Source organism: Salmo trutta, chromosome 36, assembly GCF_901001165.1.
Source record: "Salmo trutta chromosome 36, fSalTru1.1, whole genome shotgun sequence".
Taxonomy (NCBI): domain Eukaryota; kingdom Metazoa; phylum Chordata; class Actinopteri; order Salmoniformes; family Salmonidae; genus Salmo; species Salmo trutta.
This window is the reverse complement of record NC_042992.1, coordinates 35,122,707-35,140,639: the sequence shown is the minus strand read 5'-3', so window position 1 is coordinate 35,140,639 and position 17,933 is coordinate 35,122,707. Positions and strand designations below refer to the sequence as shown.

General features: G+C 41.7%; 2 protein-coding genes across 7 annotated transcripts; one reads left to right on the top strand and one right to left on the bottom strand.

Annotated features, from left to right (window-relative positions):
* Nucleotides 1-26: 26 nt before the first annotated feature.
* On the bottom strand, nt 27-5,532 carry ppt1 (palmitoyl-protein thioesterase 1 (ceroid-lipofuscinosis, neuronal 1, infantile)). 2 transcript variants are annotated; one of them, XM_029735657.1, is made up of 10 exons: nt 5,429-5,532; nt 4,647-4,768; nt 3,730-3,839; nt 3,215-3,342; nt 3,061-3,131; nt 2,850-2,952; nt 2,534-2,624; nt 2,336-2,434; nt 2,151-2,222; nt 27-471 (listed from the first exon to the last, which is right to left on the bottom strand). In XM_029735657.1, the coding sequence occupies exons 2-10, from the start codon at nt 4,759-4,761 to the stop codon at nt 349-351; spliced, it is 912 nt and encodes a 303-aa protein (XP_029591517.1). In that variant the 5' UTR covers nt 4,762-4,768; nt 5,429-5,532; the 3' UTR covers nt 27-348. The 2 variants fall into 2 exon arrangements, with proteins under 2 accessions (XP_029591517.1, XP_029591516.1); XM_029735656.1 differs by lacking the exon at nt 5,429-5,532 and adding an exon at nt 5,301-5,399.
* LOC115175963 (sialin) lies at nt 4,715-17,444 on the top strand. 5 transcript variants are annotated; one of them, XM_029735653.1, is made up of 12 exons: nt 4,715-4,825; nt 6,845-6,935; nt 7,519-7,706; nt 8,108-8,322; nt 8,816-9,049; nt 9,277-9,451; nt 11,250-11,368; nt 14,961-15,122; nt 15,563-15,695; nt 16,230-16,377; nt 16,623-16,713; nt 17,106-17,444. In XM_029735653.1, exons 3-12 carry the CDS (start codon nt 7,604-7,606, stop codon nt 17,265-17,267), a joined length of 1,542 nt encoding a protein of 513 aa, XP_029591513.1. In that variant the 5' UTR covers nt 4,715-4,825; nt 6,845-6,935; nt 7,519-7,603; the 3' UTR covers nt 17,268-17,444. The 5 variants fall into 5 exon arrangements, with proteins under 5 accessions (XP_029591513.1, XP_029591512.1, XP_029591511.1 ...); XM_029735652.1 differs by having other exon boundaries at nt 7,516-7,706; XM_029735651.1 differs by having other exon boundaries at nt 6,845-7,027.
* The last annotated feature ends 489 nt before the right edge of the window (nt 17,445-17,933 follow it).

Here is a 17,933-nt window from a genome sequence, read left to right as displayed (position 1 = left end):
TAATAATTAGCCCAGTCCAGAACCAGTGATTATCTAACATTTACCATTACACACACTACCCTTTAAGTGTTATAATGTACATTCTTATTCCAAAATGGCGCTAAACAAAAAAGCTCAAATGTAAACTTTAATACACATCCCCAATTAGACCACCATGCATCTCTGGGAACCAACTAAGACTAAATTAATTTTCTGTGGTAGTACATTAACTGGGTAAAATCAGCGTTTTAAAAATCATATTGTACATTAGATTCATCAGCAGGATGGTATCGATTATGATAGGAATGATCAGTGCAATAGTTGTGCGCATGCCAACTTGAGTGTCAGAGCGAAGGTAGCTAGGTGTATTTAGCGCAGGTAAGGCACTAGTTTGGCATTGAACCACTCCCTGGTGAACTGGAGGTGATCTCCTTCTGTACCCAGGAAATCCAGCTTTCCAGCTGCATCCATCGCTGCCAGTCCCAGACGATCCTGAAAATAAACTCCATGTATCAAAACAATATCACATACATTACAATATGAGTCGAATACATGAAAATACTCCACATGGCCAAAAGTATGTGGACACCTGTTTGTCGTACATCTCATTCCAAAGTCATGGGCATTAATATGGAGTTGGTCCCCACTTCTGGGAAGGCTTTCTACAAGATGTTGGAACATCGGATAAGTCTTGATAAAGTGAAAGTTATGGAACTAGCCCTATGGTTGTAAGTTCAGGATACATTCCACTGACAGTTACTACTTGACGTTCTCCATAAGCAGCATAATGATTCAGTCATGTCTTCATTTTCAAATTTCAGTATAGAAAAGTCTTAATCTACTGCTATATTGCAGTATTCTTGCATAATATTCAATCCTTCATGAACTCTGGTCATCCCAAGTCTCAAAGGAAAAGGTTAATTTTCCAATGAAAAATCCTCACATGGATCTTCCCTGTGGATCAGTTGGTAGAGCATGGTGTTTGCAACGCCAGCATGGTGTGTGCAACGCCAGGGTTGTGGGTTTGATTCCCACAGGGGGACCAGTACAAAAAAAAAAAAAATGCATGAAATGAAATGTATGCATTCACTACTGTAAGTCGCTCTGGATAAGAGGGTCTGCTAAATGACTTAAATGTAATTGCTGTGGGGACTTGCTGACTGTGGGGACTTAGTGAGGTTGGACACTGATGTTTTAGGTTGATTAGGCCTGGCTCGCAGTCGGCGTTCCAATTCATCCCAAAGGTGTTCGATGGGGTTGAGGTTGTAGGCCAGTCAAGTTCTTCCACACCGATCTCAACAAACCATTTTTGTATGAACCTTGCTTTCTGCACAGTGGCATTGTCAGGCTGAAACAGGAGAGGGCTTTCCCCAAACTGTTGTCACAAAGTTGGAAGCACAGAATCGTCTAGAATGTCATTGCATGCTGTAGCATTAAGATTTCCCTTCACTGGAACTAAGGGGCTTAGCCCGAACCATGAAAAACAGGCCCAGACCAATATTCCTCCTCCACCAAACTTTACAGTTGGCACTATGCATTGGGGCAGGTAGTGTTCTCCTGGCATCCGCCAAACCCAGATTCGCCCGTCGGACTGCCAGAGTCCAATGGTGGTGAGCTTTAAACCACTCCAGCCGACACTTGGCATTGTGCATGGTGATCTTAGGCTTGTGTACGGCTGCTCGGCCATGGAAACCCATTTCATGAAGCTCCTGACAAACAGTTATTGTGCTGACATTGCTTCCAGGGGCAGTTTGGAATTCTGTAGCGAGTGTTGCAACCGAGGACAGACGATTGTTACACACTACGTGCTTCATCACATGGCGGTCCTGTTCTGTGAGTTTGTGTGGCCTACCACTTCGCGGCTGAACTGTTGTTGCTCCTAGACGTTTCCACTGAACAATACATTTGACGACCTGACTTGGTGGAAAGGTGGCATCCTATGACGGTGCCACGTTGAAAGTCACTGAGCTCTTTAGGAAGGCCATTCTACTGCCACTGTTTGTCTATGGAGATTGCATGGCGGTGTGCTTGATTATTTTTTTTTGTCAGCAACAGGTGTGGCTGAAATAACCGAATCCATTCATTTAAAGGGCTGTCCACATACTTTTGTATATACTGTATAGTGTACATGTCTGTGTTTGAAGATGAGTAAACATGATGGGGGTTTTTACCTCTTTATAGAGAACACTCTCCTGAAGCGTCTCGGTCTCTTTTGCCTGACCCGTTTTCAGAAAACCAAACCACTATAACAAATAGATTGCATACAACATACGTTTAGCCTATTAGCGTCAGTAATTACAGTGTAGGAGGAGGACAGTACATCAAGAGAGGTTGTCACAGTGTGTCCAGTATTTACCTCGGTGTCAGCTGGATCCACAACACTGTCCTGCAAGAACTTGACCATCACAAACTTGTCCAGCAGCTGGAGGTTCTTCTTGTAAGTCTCGTTCACCACCTGTGTGGGGTGAAAAGGCAGCAGATGAAATGAATGGAATTGGATTGGAATACAGCGATGGAAAAATATATACTAACACCATACTAGAGCCATACTAACCCGCTCCTGATTGATATCAGCCAGGAAGAGGCTGTGTTTTTTGTACAGGTCGTCGTTCAGTGGGTCGTGCCAGTACTGTGCCTGCACCAAGCTGATAAAGACACAAGGATTCCAAATGACTCACTGGATAACAACCACACAATACACAAAGCCCTTTCTCTTTGTGCCTCGTCTCAAAACGTACAGTAACTATGTCATAACATACTGTTGATCTGGATATTGCTGATTCGTCTCAAACATAAGAATTGCACTCTGAATGAGTTGAAATAAAGTCTACACTCACTGTTTTTGAGTTGTAAATAAATTCTACACTTACTGTTTTTGCACAATATCAGTGTAGGCTCCTGCGTTGAGTTCCTTGCGAATCCAGTCACAGATATGGGAGCTCTCTCCAGGGCATTTAGGGAGACCATACACTCCTGAGAATATGGAGAATAGGATCATTTCAAAACTGTCAGGAAGTGAATGAAAGACAATGAAAAGAGACAAGACAAGGGGTTATGTCACTGTTGCCATGGTGCCGTTACCTTGTTGTTGTCCCCCAACAGAGATCAGGGTTTTCATTGGAGGAGATGGACAGCGCTGCGCCACTGCCCTCCTGGGGAGGGGAGAAAGGCGAAGATCTGAGAATTACAGCATCCTGAGAGGCTTTGTGAGTACGAACCAAGAGACACTACTTACAGGAACTGTCCTCCCTGGGAGAAGCCCATGGCATTGTAGCCATCCTTCAGTTTGGGATCCTGGGCCAGCTGGCTACACACCATGGACACCTGCTCATTGACATCCATGAAGAAACCATTCTCTGTGTCCTGAGAGATATATATGAGGCAAGGATGTTCATGTTGGGACAGTAACAATGTTGACAAACAGAAACACCACATCTCAAAAAAATAGGTCAAGGGGGAGGGATTTTAGCCTGCAAGGGCTGGCATGGATGCAGGCTTTTGCTCCAGCCACACAGTAGGGAAAGGGGATACCTAGTCAGTTGCACAATTGAATGCATTCAACTGAAATGTGTCTTCAGCATTTAATCTCTGAATCAGAGATGTGCGGGGGGTGCCTTAATCAACATCAAATCTGCAGATTTGAAATTCAATCAAAGCTTTCATTAGTAGAATCAGGCTTGGCTGGAGCAAAGGCAAGCATTCACACCGGTCACCACAGGGTATGGCTGTCCACCACAGATTGGAAAGTACCTGACTGACAGTCTTGCCAATCATTAGTGACAGGACGTCAATTCCAGGGATGGTTTCCTCGATCATCTTCTTTATGGAGCCCATGCTGAGAGGGTTGCAACAGCTGTCTCCTATGTACACACCGAAACAAGAACCCAGAGTCTCTATATGAAGAGTTTCATTACAAAATACTATATATCCATTTTCAGAAATGTTGGTAAATATGCTTTTATTGTTTCAAGAAATTATGAAAGAGATTGGGGTGTTTTTTCACTATCTAATCATTGCATGGTGTTGTTCAATGACAGACAAATCGTTTTTTTGCTAAATGTTATATATCCACCTCACTCTCAGAAAAATAAGAAGTACTAGGATTTACACAGTAAAATGTAACAAATAACTTCCTTTTTTTTTTACAAAGAACTGATACATTTGTGACATATTTGAAAAATATATTTTGGTATTATTCAATACAGTAATATGAGCCTGTATGTAAAACGTTTTCATTTGACATTTGAGTCATTTAGCAGATGCTCTTATCCAGAGTGACTTACAGTAAGTGCATTCATCTTAAGATAACTAGGTGAGACAACCACATATCACAGTCAAATTACAGGATATGAACATTCCATCCCAGCTAAACAATGCATTTCAAGCATTTTTGCAACAAAAAAAACGATGAATCTAAAAATCTGAGAACTCAAAAGCAATCATTTCTGATGAAAAAACACAAAATGTGAAAAATTGGTTGATATTGAGTTTTGGGGGGGGAAAAACTATTCATATACACTAACTGCCATATCATGACTTATCTAAGGGCCACATGAAAATATAGGAAGTGGCCATCACTTCCTTGTTTTGCTACTCTGCCAAACTGAGAAACACCACTGCTGTATGTGAAACATGATGTTGTTGCATTATGCATCTCAAGTGCTTACCCATTCCGTGCCACAGAACCAATGGGAGGGTGGCATTGTCGGATCCATGTACTGGGTTTAGGGCAAGTAACAGTAGTGGACCAGCCCCGAGGAGCAAGCTAAGAAGTGCGGTCATCTTGAACCTTGAAATCAATGTAACGAAGAGGACCAGACAGTTAGTGAACTAACGATAAAACAGTGTGAGTGTGATGTTATTTGCTGGACATGTGTTCAAATATGTTATTTCAACAGCCTGGCCCTGCCACTTTGTTGTTTAAACTGAGTGATGGGGCTGGGGAAACGTATCTTCTCTCAGATGCATAGACGTAGCAATGGACTGACAGATCATGCCTTTAAAGCTGCGATTCTTATTTGGTAGGGGTTTTCCATGTTGTCAAATCATGAAATATGGCTGTGTGAGCTTCACAAGAACAAAACAAAGCCAGAATGAACAACAACTACCCATTTTCCCAAAAGGTCTGAGTCTTTGCATATCATGTGTAACTAACCACTAGGCAGGTAGCCTAGTGGTTAGAGCGTTGGGCCAGTAACCGAAAGGTTGCAAGATCGAACAAGGTAAAAAAACGACATTCTGCCCCTGAACAAGGCAGTTCACTGTTCATAGGCCGTCATTGTGAATAAGAATTTGCCTAGTTAAATACATAAACTACCTACCTTACTTTCATAACTAGCTAGCTAGGTTACTTTGCTACATTTGACAACAGCATAGCTTGACAGTTGGCCTTATCTACATTTCTGGCTGGTTGTGTTTCACAGGAAAAAAAACGGAAACTGCGACTTACTGTTCAGGAATCACCACCACTGAGCGCAATAACTTGTCACATTACAAACTAATGCAACCAGGAAGGAACTTGGGAAATAACCATCGATTTCCAAATCATACGGAGCAGCTTGTTGCGCAATGTGTCAACTAGCTGCGTTTATCTTGTGCTGTAGACTTGTGCAAATTCATAATCGCGTCACCGAAGAAAAACACTTTTTGGTCATGTGACTACCGGTTTCTCAGAATCGTAAACACGCACATAGATTTTGCACATAGATTTTTGAGTCTATCCATGTGTAATGGGAATTTCATGGTGAACAAAAAGGAGAGCAGTCGTTGATCACATCAATCAAAATCATTTTGGTTTAATTACAAATTGCAACAGGAAGAAGCTTCCAGCACAGAAGCAGAGAAATTGTCTAACATGCCTCTTGGAGACTGGCCCTTTATATTCTAATCAGACAGTATCAAATGTTCTCTAAAATTCATCCCGAGAGGCTTGTACGATGTCAAAACAAAAGACAGTGACTTTGCCAGCTGCTACTGAATCATACAGCGTGCATAATGTCATCAATACAATAATAATCAATGTGTCCTTGTACCTTCAGGAGCTCTGGTGTAAATCACTATCAAACGATATGAGAAGAATCCATAACATTCAGTCACAAATCTAGTGACCATCAACTTATGAACAAATGTGTCACAAATAGAACATTGATAATCATCATGATGAATTGCCTCTGAGGACATTCTAGTTTTCTGAATTTGAATCTGAATGTGTATTACAGAAAAGGAAAAACATAAATATGCTAAGCATTGGGGTGGCAGTGTAGCCTAGTGGTTAGAGCATTGGACTAGTAACGGAAAGGTTGCAAGATCAAATCCCTGAGCTGATTAAGTACAAATCTGTTGTTCTGCCCCTGAACAAGGCAGTTAACTCACTGTTCCTAGGCTGTTGTTGAAAATAAGAATTTGTTCTTAACTTACTTTCCTAGTAAAATAAAAAATTTGTGTTAATCACTCCAAACTGAATAAAAACTTTATTCACCTTAAATTTCACCTACACCCTGTCGAGAGGTATTACATTACATCATTCTATTCCACCCCCCTCATCAGCTGACCTGCTTAACATACATTCTCTGTTCCTCCAATGGTAACCTGGGAAAGTTTTGTTTGTCTGCAGATACACTAGGTTCACATCTGCTTTTGGTCAGTCTGCACAAGTCACCGTTAGAGTGGAGGAGAGGCCAAGTCTACTACTTTACTTCATTAAGTGAAAATACCTATATTCTGAGATCAGATGTATTGCGTACTACTTGTCCAGCACTAAAAGAAGTAGCTATGAAAAATCATTGAAATCATGCGTCTGTGACTGACTTTACATAGGCCATAACTCACAGTCTGGTATTTGTTTCCGTCTTGTTTTTTTCTGCAGGGTCAACATTGATAATCCACACCACCAGCTAGCGGAAAACTATTTGGAGCATCATCGTCTTCATCATCATCATCATCTGAAGAAGAAGAATGTATATATGATGCTCTCCAGTCCTATGATCTAGGTCTAGAACCTCAATAACCGCAAGTGAATAACTAGCTTGTCCATCCAGTCCAATTTGTGGTAATTGGTCAAATCGTTTTCTCTATCTAAACATTCCTCGCTATAAAGAGCAAAGCATAATGTTATATACATGTCTATGTTGGATCTCTTTGACTTGTCAGGTGTTTTGTAATTGTTGCACAATCTCCTATGGATTTCTTTAAAGTCAGTAAGTTGTTGTCGTCTGGCTATTGTAGCTAAGGAACTAAATACTTTTTGTCTTGGCATGCTCGGCCAATTACATTGAACACCATAAGGACCATTGACCGACCTGCCTTAGTCATGGTCATTCTCATATCGAAATCAGATCCAATTTGATTGCTCACATACACATATTTAGCAAATGTTATTGCGGGTGTAGCGAAATGCTTGTCCAGCATGTATCTGTAGTCTTAACCCGTCTGTGTGTATGTGTGTGTGTGTGTGTGTGTGTGTGCGTGTGTGCGTACTTGCATGAGGCTGAATGTCTAGCAATTGTTCATGCTGACTCTTGCCGTTTCTCTACCTAGCAGATTTTCTTTGGACACTATGGTTAGGTGACCTCAGATCACCCTCACTTCATTCCTCTCTCTGGCCGTCACCTGACTGGTGGTTGCAATGGCTTTGCAAAATGGATACTCCATCGACACCTCCCCACTGGATGAGAGTGGAGATACAACACCCCTACTTAAAAAAGAAGTGCTGGATGTTGATGATTCAGGTGTCTTAACTTGTTTTGGTTGCTCTTTTGCGCCGTCAGCACTCAGCAGCGTGGATGTGCTAGAAGTGCTTCATTATGTAATGACAACCTTCTTAGAGTCGAATGAAGTCATATCAAGTGTTTTGTCAGTATTGGGCATTGATGTCAGTGGGTCACTAAGTGAACATTTGACCTACGTGGAAGTTCGGATTCGCCCCTATGATTTTGCTTATTACATCATAACTAACAGTATGCTAGTGAAATATGTCATTTAAGTGTCATGTGATCCTTGTTAGCTAGAGTAGATTTACTACTAGCACTGTCTAAATAGTCATCTTTAAGTGTCATCTTTAGTCATCTTTAAGTGTTTTCAGATAGACTGTGAGGTGTGATTGGGCACATGTTGTCATTGTGTCTAACAGTACCTCCACAATGTTGCTCTGCACGCTGCAATCTGGCCATCTTGATGTTCTTTGGATTCTCCGTCGTCTACGGTCTCCGTGTCAATCTAAGTGTTGCCATGGTCGCCATGGTCAATGGGACCAAAAGCCAACCATCTCTCAACAGCTCAGGTGGACATGAGTGCCCAGTTTCCTCCCATGGCAATGGCAGCCAAACCCCAGACCAGCCAGATGGGGTAAGTACCAGCTCTTCCAAAGTATCCACAACTAGACCTATAGTAGTATACTGTACATGCATATTATAGCATATATTATAAACTGGGTGGTTCGAGACCTGAATGTTGATTGGCTGACAGCCGTGGTATATCAGACCGTATACCAATGGTATGGCAAAACATTTATTTGACTTATCTAATTACGTTGGTAACCAGTTTATAATAGCAATAATTCACCTCGGAGATTTGTGATATATGGCTAATATACCACAGCTAAAGGCTGTGTACAGGCACTCCTCGTTGCATTGTGCGTAAGAACAGCCCATAGCCGTGGTATATTGGTCATATACCACACCCCTTATTGCTTAATTATAGCTCATATATTACAGTACATAAATAGGCTTCACACAAACATGATCCATGCATACTGGACATACTGCACATGCGCAGACACTCACAAACTCATACGTAACACTAATGCTCATTTACGTCTCTCTCTCTCTCTCTCGCTCAGATACCTCAGTACTCTTGGGATTCTCTGACTCAGGGCCTGCTGCTGGGGGCGTTCTTCTTTGGCTACCTGGTGACGCAGATCCCCGGGGGTTACCTGGCCGGACACTTTGGGGGGAGTATCTTCCTGGGGGGAGGAGTGCTGGGCACCGCAGCCCTCACCCTCCTCACCCCCCTGGCAGCGCAGCTAGGACCCTACTGGCTGTTTGGTTTACGGGCACTGGAGGGATTTGGGGAGGTGAGAGGCTTCATGTGTGTAGAGTAGGGGTCAATCTCATTCTGTCATCAGCAATGAACTGGATTAGCATTTGACTGTTTAAACAACCGTATTAATCGTAGACATATAGCCATATGGTCATTATTATGGTCAAAACACCAAGGTATATTGTTCATTTCAGTGCCATGAGAATGGTTCATTTAATCATTTAAATCAGTGTGTATCGCTCTGTGTTTGTATGTCCTCAGGGGGTGACGTTCCCGGCCATGATGGCCATGTGGGCTCGCTGGGCTCCCCCTCTAGAGAGGTCTCGGCTTATGACCCTGTCGGGGTCAGGGGCCAACTTTGGGGCCTTTGTAGCCCTGCCCCTCACTGGCTTCATCTGTCACAGTCTGGGCTGGCCCGCTGTCTTCTACATGTTTGGTGAGAGTTGGATAGCAATTACACACCTCAAAGATAATACATGAATTACACACCTCAAACATATACATTCATTACACCCCTCAAACATAATACATTCATTACACACCCCAAACATATACCGTAAATTCCGGACTATAAGCCGCAACTTTTTTCCCACGCTTTGAACCTCACGGCTTAAACAATGACGTGGCTAATATATGGATTTTTCCCGCTTTCAAGTTTAAAAAAAAAAACTTGCTCAGTTTTTTGGCGGCATGAAGCTTTCATTAGACCAATGAAATTGCCGAACGGGTTAAGGTCAAACAGTGACGAGAGCGACAATGAAAACGATCCAATATCGGATGAAGCAATTCTGAGGTTATTCAACTCCGACACCAAAGGAGATGACTTCAGTGGTTTCAGTGCACAGGAGGAGGAAGATAGTGACCAATGACTTTCTTGGTAGGCTACTGTTTACTGCTAATTTTACATTTTTTGTTACAAGCCGTGTTTCGTTAAAGCCTATTTATTTTTGTTACAAGCCGTGCTTCATTAAAGCCTATTTATTTTTGTTACAAGCCGTGTTTCGTTAAAGCCTATTTATTTTTGTTACAATCCGTGTTTCGTTAAAGCCTGTGTAAAGTTCATTTGTTTCAATGTACCGGTAGGCACCTGCGGCTTATAGACATGTGCGGCTTATTTATGTTCAAAATAATATTTTTTTTTTAATTCAGTGAGTGCGGCTTATATTTAGGTGCGCTCAATAGTCCGGAAATTACAGTACATTCATTACACCCCTCAAACATAATACATTCATTACACCCCTCAAACATAATACATTCATTACACCCCTCAAACATAATACATTCATTACACCCCTCAAGCATAATACATTCATTACACCCCTCAAGCATAATACATTCATTACACCCCTCAAGCATAATACATTCATTACACACCTCAAACATAATACATTCATTACACCCCTCAAACATAATACATTCATTACACACCTCAAACATAATACATTCATTACACCCCTCAAACATAATACATTCATTACACCCCTCAAGCATAATACATTCATTACACCCCTCAAACATATACATTCATTACACCCCTCAAACATAATACATTCATTACACACCTCAAACATAATACATTCATTACACCCCTCAAACATAATACATTCATTACACACCTCAAACATAATACATTCATTACACCCCTCAAACATATACATTCCCCCTACACACATCATGTCTGCATGTCTCTGCATACCCACATTTTCAGCTCTTATTTTGTTCTCCTGTGAAGTTTTCACACACATAATACTTTCCAATTTGTTGATCATTCACAATTCTTCTCTGAAAACTCTCTTGTTCAGCACAAACACTGTACCTGCACAACCTTTTTCTTTGTGAAGATGTCAACAGAATCAGGCTTTTCTCTCACTCTGTCCCTCTGTCTCCGTCTCTCTCTCTGTCCCTCTGTCTCCGTCTCTCACTCTGTCCCTCTGTCTCCGTCTCTCATTCTGTCCATCTGTCTCCGTCTCTCTCTCTGTCCCTCTGTCTCCGTCTCTCACTCTGTCCCTCTGTCTCCGTCTCTCACTCTGTCCCTCTGTCTCCGTCTCTCTCTATGTCCCTCTGTCTCCGTCTCTCTCTCTGTCCCTCTGTCTCCGTCTCTCTCTATGTCCCTCTGTCTCCGTCTCTCTCTCTGTCCCTCTGTCTCCGTCTCTCTCTCTGTCCCTCTGTCTCCGTCTCTCATTCTGTCCCTCTGTCTCCGTCTCTCTCTCTGTCCCTATTTCTCTCATCACCAGGGGGTGCTGGTTGCATTTGGGCAGTGTTCTGGTTCATTCTGGTGTCGGACCAGCCTGGCACTCATCCACGAATCAGCACAAGAGAAAAAGATTACATCATCAACTCCATAGGAAAAGAGGTAACAACAGTCTATCTGTGGTGTCCTTAGTGACCCTTTGTCATACATTTTATAAATCGGTTCACAGTCAATCCCCTTCCTCTCAATTCATTTCAATTCAATTCAAGGGGCTTTATTGGCATGGGAAACATATGTTAACATTGCCAAAGCAAGTGAAGTAGATAATATACAAAAGTGAAATAAACAATAAAAATGAACAGGTAACATTACACTCACAGAAGTTCCAAAAGAATAAAGACATTACAAATGTCGTATTATGTATATATACAGTGTTATAACGATGTGCAAAGGGTTAAAGTACAAAAGGGAAAATAAATAAACATAAATATGGGTTGTATTTACAATGGTGTTTGTTCTTCTCTAATTGCCCTTTTCTTGTGGCAACAGGTCACAAATATTGCTGCTGTGATGGCACACTATGGTATTTCACCCAGTAGATATGGGAGTTTATCAAAATCGGGTTTGTTTTTGAATTCTTTGTGGATCTGTGTAATCTGAGGGAAGTATGTGTCTCTAATATGGTCATACATTTGGCAGGAGGTTAGGAAGTTCAGCTCAGTTTCCACCTCATTTTGTGGGCAGTGTGCACATAGCCTGTCTTCTCTTGAGAGCCAGGTCTGCCTACAGCGGCCTTTCTCAATAGCAGGGCTATACTCACTGAGTCTGTACATAGTCAAAGCTTTCCTTAAGTTTGGGTCAGTCACAGTGGTCAGGTATTCTGCCACTGTGTACTCTCTGTTTGGGCCAAATAGCATTCTAGTTTACTCTGTTTTTTTGTTAATTCTTTCAAATGTGTCAAGTAATTATCTTTTTGTTTTCTTTTTTGTTTTACGTTGTACACTGAGGATATTTTTGCAGAATTCTGCATGCACAGTCTCAATTTGGTGTTTGTCCCATTTTGTGAATTCTTGGTTGGTGAGCAGACCCCAGACCTCACAACCATAAAGGGCAATGGGTTCTATAACTGATTCATTATTTGGTGTTTTACGTTGTACACTGAGGATATTTTTGCAGAATTCTGCATGTAGAGTCTCAATTTGGTGTTTGTCCCATTTTGTGAATTCTTGGTTGGTGAGCGGACCCCAGACCTCACAACCACAAAGGGCAATGGGTTCTATAACTGATTCAAGTATTTTTAGCCAGATCCTAATTGGTATGTCAAATTTTGTGTTCCTTTTGATGGCATAGAATGCCCTTCTTGCCATGTCACTCAGATTGTTCACAGCTTTGTGGAAGTTACCTGTGGCACTGATGTTTAGGCCAAGGAATGTATAGTTTTTTGTGTGCTCTAGGGCAACGGTGTCTAGATGGAATTTGTATTTGTGATCGTGGCGACTGGACCTTTTTTGGAACACCATTATTTTGGTCTTACTGAGATTTACTGTCAGGGCCCAGGTCTGGCAGAATCTGTGCAGAAGATCCAGGTGCTGCTGTAGGCCCTCCTTGGTTGGTGACAGAAGCACCAGATCATCAGCAAACAGTAGACATTTGACTTCAGATTCTAGTAAGGTGAGGCCGGGTGCTGCAAACTGTTCTAGTGCCCTCGCCAATTTGTTGATATATATGTTGAAGAGGGTGGGGCTTAAGCTGCATCCCTGTCTCACCCCACAGCCCTGTGGGAAGAAATGTGTGTGTTTTTTGCCTATTTTAACAGCACACTTGTTGTTTGTGTACATGGATTTTATAATGTCGTGTTTTTCCCCCAATACCACTTTCCATCAATTTGTATAGCAGACTCTCATGCCAAATTGAGTCAAAGTTTTTTTTTTTTAAATCAACAAAGCATGAGAACACTTTGTCTTTGTTTCGGTTTGTTTGTTTGTCAATTAGGGTGTGCAGGGTGAATACGTGGTCTATCGTACGATAATTTGGTAAAAAGCTAATTTGACATTTGCTTAGTACAATGTTTTCACTGAGGAAATGTACAAGTCTGCTGTTAATGATAATGCAGAGGATTTTCCCAAGGTTGCTGTTGACGCATATCCCACGGTAGTTATTGGGGTCAAGTTTGTCTCCACTTTTGTGGATTGGGGTGATCAGATCGGTTCCAAATATTGGGGAAGATGCCAGAGCTAAGGATGATGTTAGAGAGTTTTAGTGCAGCTAATTGGAATTTGTTGTCTGTGTATTTGATCATTTCATTGAGGATACCATCAAGACCACAGGCTTTTTTGGGTTGGAGGGTTTTTATTTTATCCTGTAGTTCATTCAAGGTAATTGGAGAATCCAGTGGGTTCTGGTAGTCTTTAATAGTTGATTCTAAGATTTGTATTAGATCATGTACAGTTGAAGTCGGAAGTTTACATACACTTAGGTTGGAGTCATTAAAACTCATTTTTCAACCACTCCACAAATTTCTTGTTAACAAACTACAGTTTGGCAAGTTGGTTAGGACATCTACTTTGTGCATGACACAAGTAATTTTTCCAACAATTGTTTACAGACAGATTATTTCACTTATAATTCACTGTATCACAATTCCAGTGGCTCAGAAGTTTACATACACTAAGTTGACTGTGCCTTTAAACAGCTTGGAAAATTCTAGAAACTTATGTTGTGGCTTTAGAAGCTTCTGATAGGCTACTTGGCATCATTTGAGTCAATTGGAGGTGTACCTGTGGATGTATTTCAAGGCCTACCTTCAACCTCAGTGCCTCTTTGCTTGACATCATGGGAAAATCAAAAGAAATCAGCCAAGACCTCAGAAAACAATTGTAGACCTCCACAAGTCTGGTTCATCATTGGGAGCCATTTCCAAATGCCTGAAGTACCTTCATGTTCATCTGTACAAACAATAGTACGCAAGTATAAACACCATGGGACCACGCAGCCATACCGAGTTTGGAATCTGATTGATTGATTGCTTCTGTGGACAGGTGTCTTTTATACAGGTAACAAGCTGAGATTAGGAGCACTCCCTTTAAGAGTGTGCTCCTAATCTCAGCTCGTTACCTGTACAAAAGACACCTGGGAGCCAGAAATCTTTCTGATTGAGAGGGGGTCAAATACTTATTTCCCTCATTAAAATGCAAATCATTTTATAACATTTTTGACATGCGTTTTTCTGGATTTTTTAGTTGTTATTCTGTCTCTCACTGTTCAAATAAACCTACCATTACAATTATAGACTGATCATTTCTTTGTCAGTGGGCAAACGTACAAAATCAGCAGGGGATCAAATACTTTTTTCTCACTGTAGGTGTACCTACCATAGGAGTCCCCTCGAAGCCTACCATTGACTATGTACATACCCTGCATGCGACAGAGCTGCAGGAGTTGTGACCCGTTTTTGTTGGTTATGTTGTCATAGTTGTGCCTAGGGGGCTATATGGGGGAGGGAATGCTGTCACTAGAATCCTATGAGGATTCTAGTGGGGGGATATAGTGTAGGTAGCACACAGGAGGACATTTTTCTCTGTTAAGATCATTCCCTTTTGAATTTCTAGCCAAATGTAAAATGTTCCTGTTTTGACTAATTTAATGGAGTGAGTTAGGTCTGCTCTATACCAAATTAGAGTACCCCCTCTCTCTATCTCTCTAACTTTCTCTCTTCTCTCTCTCGCTCTCTCTCTCTCTCTGGCTCCTAACCCAGGGTGGTGGCCATGGCTGGTCAGTGCCTTTGTTACCCATGATGCTCTCTGTTCCCCTGTGGGCCATCATAGTGTCTCAGATGTGTGCCAACTGGGGTAACTGCATTCTGCTCACATCACTACCCACCTACATGGACACGGTGCTTCACTTTAACCTCCGACAGGTGAGACCCAAAGAAATCATATATTAAGTCATACATCATTGATATATATGGACATATGATTTCTATGGATGACGCATTAAGAGGAGAGAGACGAGAGTGAGATGCTCAATTCCAGAGTGCTGTAAAGGCCAGATAGGTATAAGAAATATGGTAAGAGCTCCACCTGGTGGTATTAGGCTCTGCAGGCAGGCGGTAGGACTAGAAAATGACTAAGATATCACTGTGTACAGGGATAGAACAGGAGTCTCGGGACTTGAATCATGTTGGGTTGTGACCTAGGCCTATACCGTGCTGCTGTAGCATTGCTTTAATACAACATTGGTGAAAGTGATGCCATGTTATCGGGATATTTTATTCCTGCAATGCAGTTGCAATCCTTTCTGTTGTTGTTTTTGTTGTCGGTTAATATTGTCTATTTCTTTCTGACTGTCTATATATAGAATGCCTTTCTCTCAGCTCTGCCCTATCTGGGTGGCTGGGCCTTCTCAGTGATATCAGGTGTAGTAGCAGACAGCCTCCTGGAGAAGGAGCTGTTGAGTGTCACAGAGGTCCGCAAGATCTTCACTATCACAGGCAAGGAGGGGACTTTTATTTTGAAAGGAACTGGTCTGGTTACTTGTGGACTTTACCAGATGTTTGATTGATTGACTGGTAAAACATGCAACAGTTTTTTCGGGATTCTTTGGATGCTATTTCATGCCGTGGATATTTTAGTCTGTAGTAATATGTTTTGTAACAAAATATGAACTAATAGAGTATTACATTTGAGTTATTTAGAAGACGCTCTTATCCAGACCGACTCATAGTTAGAGTATCACATAAACTGTATACATGTGCTGTTGTTAATTGTGTGAATGGCCATACCTATGTGTTTCTATTAAGTGCAGCTTTTGTACATTGACCATGTATATTGACGTCACAGGAGGCTGCTGAGGGGAGAACGGCTCATAATAATGGCCGGAACGGAGCAAATGGAATGGCATCAAACGCCTGGAAACTATGTAGTATTTGAGCTCGTTCTACTAATTACCATAAGCCCGTTCTCCCCAATTAAGGCGACATCAACATCTTGTGATTGGTGTATATTGTTGACTGCTCCTCCCCCAGGTCTGCTGCTGCCTGCAGCGTTCCTGGTTGCTGTGGGCTACTCCGGCTGCAGTGGTGTGTTGGCAGTGACCTTCCTCACCCTCTCTTCAACTGTAGGAGGCACCAGTGCAGCCGGGGTCTTCATCAACCAGATAGACATTGCTCCACGGTGGGTGTTAAATCGATTTGAGAGGTCGTCACTTCACTTGTTTCTCTTCACTTCTCTCCCTACTCACCAGTCTTTTCTGGCATATTGTGGACCTTCACTGAACTTTCTCTCTCTTGCACTCATTCTAAGTCACTGAAGACTGAAGAAGTCACTCACGTACTCACTGCTTTTGGATGTTTAGATGTTGGGATGTTTGGATGTTGGGATGTATTTGAACCTCTATTTTTTCTCTCTCTCTTCCTCAGGTATGCGGGGGTGCTTTTAGGAATCACCAACACTTTCGGGACGATCCCAGGTGTGGTCGCGCCAATTGTCACGGGTTACCTCACCAAAGATGTAAGCTTTCTGGTGACATTTCCTTCATAATCAAATGTATTCATTCTGTACTACTTTTAGAAATAATTAAATATTTGTAATATCTCTTCTTAAATACTGTAAAAAATTATTAGACCATGGCTGTTTTGACACAGGCAGCATAATTCTGATAGTTAAATAAAATTATTGGTATTTTGACCAAACAGATCAGCTCTGGAAAAGTGTTGATGTGAAAAGATCTGATGTGATTGGTCAAAAGACCAATTAGTGGAAGAAACATCAGAATTGGGCTGCTTGACGCGAGGAGTATGCAATTGAGATCTTCCCAATGGCTCATTCCTAAAAGTTAATGCACTCTTGAAGACTGTTATACATATGACTATGACCCATGTCCCCCCTCCCTCCTGGAACAGCAATCCCTGGCGGGATGGAGGAGTGTGTTCTGTCTGTCGGCCGGGATCAGCGCCGTAGGAGCTTTCATCTTCACCTTGTTTGGGTCCGGGGAGGTCCAGAAATGGGCCCTGGTAGAGGAGGATCAGGAGCAGGCAGAAACAAAGAGAGACAGGTTAATCTAATCCCTACATGACAGACAGACAAGACCTAAAGACATAAAGCAGGGTTCCCCAACTGATGGCCCACGATGGTTTTATTTTGCCCCCCATGTTTTCTGAGCAAAAAATGTACAAAACAATATTATACTTATTTTAAATGTTTTTATTGTTGGACATAAAAAATATATATATATAAAAACACCAAGAAATCAGCTCCGAGTCATTTTCATTTGGGAATTCTGTTTCCAGGTATTTCTGCACATAATCGAGAGGCACATGATCATATACAAATGTAAGCATCGTTTGAAATTATTATGTTTTAGTCATATATCTGTTTGGGATTCTTGCGGTCAATTTGCAGTCTACAAATGATTTCAAATGATGTTCCGGCCCCCTGACCATCCGCTCAATAAAAAAATTGGCCCTCGGCTGAATCTAGTTGATGATCCCTATAAGATATAAACTGACCTCAGGTTAACTTAACTCACCATCAGATGGTTTTAAAAAGGATGGGCCAGTGCATTCTCTTAGTACACTGTGTTGGGAATGGGACCCTTTATCAAATACCATATTCATGATAGGATAAGGGACTTTTTAAAATGGCCTCTTTATTTTCCAAATGCCTTTCTTTAGTATTGTTTACAACTATCTGTTTCTGACCATGTTTTGTATTTACAGTTGAAGTTGGAA

What these genes read in the sequence shown, in the direction of transcription:
- LOC115175963 (XM_029735653.1), top strand. Translation starts at nt 7,604, where the DNA reads ATGGCTTTGCAAAATGGATACTCCATCGACACCTCCCCACTGGATGAG. An exon ending in CAGATAGACATTGCTCCACG is followed by an intron (nt 16,378 to 16,622) that starts GTGGGTGTTAAA and finishes TCTCTTCCTCAG; the next exon opens with GTATGCGGGGGTGCTTTTAG. An exon ending in CGGGTTACCTCACCAAAGAT is followed by an intron (nt 16,714 to 17,105) that starts GTAAGCTTTCTG and finishes CTCCTGGAACAG; the next exon opens with CAATCCCTGGCGGGATGGAG.
- ppt1 (XM_029735656.1), bottom strand. An exon ending in TTGGCAAGACTGTCAGTCAG is followed by an intron (nt 3,343 to 3,729) that starts GTACTTTCCAAT and finishes TATATCTCTCAG; the next exon opens with GACACAGAGAATGGTTTCTT. An exon ending in TGTTGGGGGACAACAACAAG is followed by an intron (nt 2,953 to 3,060) that starts GTAACGGCACCA and finishes CCATATTCTCAG; the next exon opens with GAGTGTATGGTCTCCCTAAA.